The 6,687-nt window shown below is 43.5% G+C and overlaps 1 protein-coding gene across 1 annotated transcript in view; it reads right to left on the bottom strand.

The window, feature by feature from the left end:
* The window catches only part of JADE3 (jade family PHD finger 3), a 52,534-nt gene that overhangs the window by 23,108 nt on the left and 22,739 nt on the right, over nucleotides 1-6,687 (bottom strand). The window contains exon 4 of the mRNA XM_035892922.1: nucleotides 920-1,077. Within this exon, the coding sequence (XP_035748815.1) occupies nucleotides 920-1,077 (158 nt within the window). The remainder of the gene's footprint in view (nucleotides 1-919; nucleotides 1,078-6,687) is intronic.

Here is a 6,687-nt window from a genome sequence, read left to right as displayed (position 1 = left end):
TCCCCCGGCCTGTATTGATACTGGGGGTTACCCCGACCCAGGTGCAGGGCCTTGCACTTGGCCTTGTTGAACCTCATGAGGTTCACACACGCCCACCTCTCCAGCCTGTCCAGGTCTCTCTGGATGACATCCCGTCCTTCTGGTGTGTCAACCGCACCACTCAGTTTGGTGTCATCTGCAAACTTGCTGAGGGTGCACTCGATCTCGCTGTCTAAGTCATTGATGAAAACGTTAAACAGCACCGGTCCCAGCACGGACCCCTGAGGGACACCACTCGTCACCGGTCTCCATCCGGACATCGAGCCATTGACCCTCTGGATGCAACCATCCAGCCAGTTCCTTATCCACCGAAGAGTCCACCCATCAAATCCATAGCTCTCCAATTTAGAGAGAAGGATGTTGTGGGGGACCGTGTCAAAGGCTTTGCAGAAGTCCAGATAGATGATGTCCATTGGTTTTCCCTTGTCCACTGATGCTGTCACACCATCATAAAAAGCCACTAGGTATCAACAACTGCATGCCTACTGCTCTATATCATCATGGTTTATAGGGAAGCCTTTCAAGCAACTTGTATAAGATTCAGGGGTTTTTTTAATTTATTAAACTCGCCATACTCAAATGAGAGAACAGTTTTTATTCCATAGCACTGTCTGACTCAGGAAGAAAGACGCCCTTTTTAAACTCACAACGTAGGTATTATAACAGTGTCCAGACAGACCCAGACCTGGACTGAAGTGCCACAGAAATGTTTTCCAAACCAGTACTTGTTTGGTTTAAGAATATGTCTGAAGGCTGCTGCACAGGTGATTTAAATATAGTAACACAGAAAAGCTGACTGCATTTAGACAACCTATTTTTGAGAGACCATCTTCTCTAAGTTGACGTTTTGTGCACGTGATTTGCATCTGATTGCCATTACCTGAGAGAAGGCTGTGGGATGGTTTCTGGACTGGCTGGAACTTGAACCCCTTTCTCCCATTCTTGTTTCCACGTGTCCGCAAAGATATAATATTCGTCAGGGTTGACATGGTGAGAATCTGGCAGTTTCATGGCACTAATGAGATCCTTGCGGAACACCTGCAAGAAACACCAGAGAAAAGAGTGGCTTGAGAAAGTGTTGCACAAAAGGAAGCAGTAGGTCTTTTTCTTAGTCTACACTGAACAATGCATATATCTTGATAATTCTTTTTTAAAGAGTACCAACACACAAACAGGTCAATTTGAAATTACCTAGATTATTAACTCTCAGTGTATCAGGTGCCATACGACAAGAAGTTTACGCTAACTCAAAACCACGCTGCTGCCTGAAGGCTAATCAGAAGGCGGCTATTACAGGCGACCAAGGAGAGGGGAAAGGAGGCCTGCATCTGATTTAAGATTCCTCACCATATCACTTTCAAACAGCTTATTTTACTTGCCAGTCTGTAGGCTTTACCCCAACTTAGATACAAGGTAGCACATCCTTTTCTTTCACTCAGTTTAGCTACTTTAAACTGTCATATTCATCATGGGCTACGAACAGTTGCCATGGCAAAATTGATGTATAGGCACTTGTTCATTTATTAAAACCACTTCAAGTTTTACTGGTCAGGAGCTCCAGGATCAAAGATGAGCAGCTGCCTTTTGCTGAAACGTGAGATCCGTGTTGCTCTGTGCCTGAACCCCGACCATGCAGGCACAGGGACACAATCCAATCTCAGCATCCTTTAGCAAACCTGTACGACGAAATGCGCCATGGTGAAACAAAGCAAACCCGTCGGTGACAACCTCCGGCCATAACATTCAACTCTTGGCTCAAGATGATTAAGTTTCTGCAAGCGTGCAAACATGATTATCAGTCATCTCAAAGCTTGCTTAATGTCAATGTCTGTCAAATACAGGGTGCATACAATTTAAATAAAGAGCACATGCATCCTTTGTGGTTTTTTTTCTCCACTGCTACACTGCACCAGTTTAACATTCATAAAAGCAAAACAGCGACTGTGGCTTGGTGTTAGGGAGACATCACAACTAATTAACTGTATTATCATAATGAGAAATCAAATCCTCAAAGGGCAATAAAATGACACAGAAAATATCCCTGTAATAAGCTGCGGCAGGTTGAACTCTCTTCTTACTAATTCAGTTTTATAGCCAAAAGAGTAATAAAGTATCTCAGAGCCAAATATCTTCGTGTACCCTTTTCAATTTGACAGCACCAGACCGGTTATGCCTACTGCAAAAATTCTCAGCTGTTCTTGGAAATCATCAAGTAAACATTATTAAAAAAAGACTCTATGCTAAAAACAGGTATTGAAATAGGCTGCTGGGGACCTGGAACATCGGTGTTCCTTCATTATGTCCTACAACTTGCATCTCATGTGGGCTGCCAGGAGAGCAAGCTGACCGAGGGAACTCAAAACAGCAGACTCAAGGCTATCTTATTTGCTACTGATGAGTTATCTGCTTTGGTTCAGGCCAGACTGTTCACTGTTGTCTTCTGTGAAAAACTCCTCAGGTACCTAACAGGCCTGTATTAAAATCTGAACGACAAAAGCGAAAGCGTTAAGACTGCAAGCATCCATTTTTTCCCAAGCAGTATGTGTACACACCAAAAACAAAATGCAAAATGATTTATGCCACTTAAAAGGCATTTTCATTTTCTGTGTTACAGGTACAGAACCAGGATTATGAGAAACACTAACATGGCACAATTCCAAAGAACTCCAGAAGGAAAAAATAATCCAATAAATGAGAAGTGCAGTGACTGGTTTAATTATCAGAAAAGATATTCCTCAAACCTTATCTGAGGTAAGCGCTTTACAAACTACCTTTTAAGCCACTGACAGAATGCAGAAGTAGAGTGCTTCATATCGAGCCCACTATTTTTTAAACACTAGATGAAAAATGCTATTAAAGGCATCAGTATTCTAACTACATTGCTTAGCAGCAAATTCGTCTTCTGATCATCCATTATGTATGTGAACTGTATCATCTCTATTTTTAGAGCGCAAATCCCCTGGAGCATGGACTTTGTTGGTTTTTTTGACTGTTGTACAGTATTGACCACACCATCACCACACCGCAATACAAAGTTCTCTGCTTCAGATTCCTAAAATTTACAATAGAGGTACCAATGCGGGTCAAAGATTTAACCAATACGAACTTGTATTGGTGTGTTGAAACCTTAAGGAACCCCAAAACTCGACCAAGACTTCCTACAAATTGCCTAATCATACTTGTGATAACAGCGCAATTGAGTATTTCCTGCAGATGCTTGGAATCATTACAATCTCTAGCTCTCATCATTCTTCATTTCTTCACGTCTGGCCAAGCAGGGTCTTCCAACAGTAAAATAGTCTCGGAGGACAACATATGAGAACACACGCCTTGATCACTCACTCTGTATTTCCTTTGTTGTGGAACTGAACCGGAACACCCAGGGGACCCAAAGAGAGTTTTCTGACAAATCAAGTAAATTTTACTTCAGCAGTCAGCCTCAAGGCTATGAACTAAGCCAACTCAACAAAGAGCAGACACACACCTCCAGGATTTAGATAGGCAGCTTTTCCTCGTGGTTGTTTCTTTTCAGACACTTAGTAGAAAAACCACGCAGCTCCTTTACTAACTGTATCCATAAAGCAACAGCTGGTCCACTTCGCAACACATACTTTTCTCCTGACAAGGACCATGTTCATTTCCACAGTTATCCCATGAAGTGCAGTGGTCATCTTTCAGCCACCCAAAAGCAGTTCTATTTCTTACCATACATAAAACATAAACCCTTCAACTTCATTTTAGTATCACCTCTAATATCACAAATATTGAGAAAACCTTAAAAATAAGCAGGGCAGGTATAGGCTAACAAGGCATTCCCATCCAGCCACATCTCTCCTCATGAGCGGACTCGGCTAGCCCTGCGTGACTTTACCATGACAGAGAAGGGCCTCGCAGAGCTGAGCTACAGCCGACCGGCCGCAGCTAGCGGAGCTGGGTCTGTACATACAGAAATGGGAAACTCCCCACCGCTGTAAGCATTTGCAGAAGTTACCGTGTGACAGTGGGATTGTTAAAAAAAGTATTTTTGGCAACTGAAAGCATGAAAGAACGGATGAGTTTTAGCCCTGCTTACCATGCAAGACTGCTCGGTCTGAACTTGCCATTTCATTTTGCTGTCAGGAATTTTTAATTTCAGCTGAAAACAGTGCAGCATTAAGTGGGTGACATCAATGAAAAACGTGTTTGCTTATGTCATAATAATAACAGCAATCTTAAGCATTTTGTTGAGAAACTCCAATAATTATTTCATACTTCCAGAGCTGGGGCTTAAATCTAGTAGAGGAGACCTTGTTCTATGGTCAAGATTAGCTTTCCGCTCTGCAGTAAAAGTCTGCCTGGATTTGCTGAGGCAATTAAGAACTTCCTAGTCACCCCTGCAGAGACACGCTGCCATCTCTAAAGCCTTTAAAAGCTAAATTCTACAAAAATTCTCCAGAAATAAGGATGCTCTGCTCCCCCACAGCACTAACACACCAAGCAATAACGATATCATGGAGCTGTGGAGAGAAAGATATGGTTCATATGTTTTATTTGTTTTTCAGACTTCCAAGTCCTATTTGGAAATTATGTCAGAAGAGCATGTCCAAGGAAAATTAACTTGTTAGAATCCATTTATAAATGCTTCACCAAAAGCTGTCTATGACTTTAACCCAAACTCCTTCTGGAAGCACTCCCCGAAAATTCAATGCACAATCTTCCTCACAGGACCCTCCTGTGCTTATTCTGTGAATAAATCAAGGCTGTGAAACAAAGAACACTGTTTTGTGTAATGCTATAGAGAATTACAGTAAAATATTAGCATCAAAGACAGGGAGTGGGTCTTGACAATACAACAGCCTTCTACAAACCCCATCTTCGCTGAACAATTCAAACATCAGATCTGCACAGACTGTCAGGCACCTTTTGTTCATGACCATTGCAAACCTAAACCACATTTAAAAAAAAAAGAAAAAAGAAAAAAAAAAGTCAAATACCTTTTCCAATACCCCTCTGCAAGCTACTACTGAAGCTGACTGATGTCATTGCTCATTCACCTTGTCTTGCCCAAATGTATGTGTGAGGGAAAACAAATGGATTGTGTCATCTGTTAAAAATGGAAAGAAAACCAGTATTTCTTCTTGTGACACACTCTTGAGCTTTCGGGTACATTGACCACCTGCTTATGAACCCCCGACAAGGGTAAACCGCTAGTCACAGGCACTTAGGCCACAACTAGGAACCACATCTCAAATGTTTAAGTAAATTAGGGGTTAACTGCTCTGTTGTTACAATCAAGTGGGATTTCTGCCGGATTGCATCTAATTGCTTCAGTCCTAAGGCTTCCCCTGTGCCCAGCAGAGCCGGGAGCGAGTCAGCCACATGCGCTTCCATTCCTTGTGCCCACCGCTTAGGGAGTCAGAAGACCCGCTGCCCCAGAAACACAGAGCCATGATTTTTAAAAGGCAGAAGGGAACTACTATGTCCTGTCCCCTCCAAGAGTATACTCTCAGACAGAAATCTTTTACAGAAAACTGCGTGGAACAAGAGCCAGTATCCTCTCTAACCAGAGAAAGATGAAACAGCTAGTATTTTCCTGCATTTCTGGTCTCCTTCACAACCCATCTCTAAGGCCAGCTTTGAAATTCCAGGTCCTAAACACTCAAACTACAGTGGGCACTTGCTGCAAAGTAAATTACACAAGAGTTTTTCATCATATTTGGGGGCAAATAATCTTTTTTTTATTCACCTTTGAAAGTACCTAGTAACTTTTTTTTTCCCATAAGCACCCATAAGCATTAAAGCTTACTCTACTATTGTAGCTCTCAAGTAGAACACCCTCATCAAAATTTAAACACACTTCATAGAACGGCAAGGGTTGGAAGGGACCTTGGGAGATCATCTAGTCCAACCCCCCTGCTAAAGCAGGTTCTCCTAGAGCATGTTACACAGGACTTCATCCAGGCGGGCTTTGAATATCTCCAGAGAAGGAGACTCCATAACCCCCCTGGGCAGCCCGTTCCAGTGCTCCATCACCCTCAAAGTAAAGAAGTTTTTCCTCATATTCAACTGAAACCTCTTAAGTTTCAGTTTGTACCCATTGCTCCCTGTCCTGTCACTGGGCACCACTGAGAAGAGTCTGGCTCTGTCCTTGTGACATCCACCCTGAAGATATTTGTATGTGTTGATGAGATCCCCTCTCAGTCTTCTCTTCTTCAGGCTAAACAAGCCCAGCTCCCTCAGCCTTTCCTCGCAGGGGAGATGCTCCAGCCCCTTTATCATCCTAGTTGCTCTCCTCTGGACTCTCTAGGAGTTCCTCATCTTTCTTGAACCGGGGAGCCCAGAACTGGACACAGTACTCCAGGTGGGGTCTCACAAGGGCAGAGTAGAGGGGGAGGATAACTTCCCTCAACCTGCTGGCCATACTCCTCTCAATGCACCCCAGGATACCATTGGCTTTCTTGGCAACAAGGGCACACTGCTGGCTCATGGTCAGCTTGTCGTCCACCAGGACTCCCAGGTCCCTCTCAGCAGAGCTGCTTTCCAGCAGGTCAGCCCCCAGCCTGTACTAGTGCATGGGGTTTGACCTCCCCAGATGCAGCACTCGGCACTTGCCCTTGTTGAATTTCATCAGGTTCCTCTCTGCCCAACTCTCCAGCCTGTCCCGGTCCC

Source organism: Egretta garzetta, unplaced genomic scaffold, assembly GCF_000687185.1.
Source record: "Egretta garzetta isolate BGI_Z169 unplaced genomic scaffold, ASM68718v1 scaffold370, whole genome shotgun sequence".
Lineage (NCBI taxonomy): Eukaryota > Metazoa > Chordata > Aves > Pelecaniformes > Ardeidae > Egretta > Egretta garzetta.
Note: the sequence above shows the minus strand (reverse complement) of the source record. Positions and strands in the feature narration are given on the sequence as shown.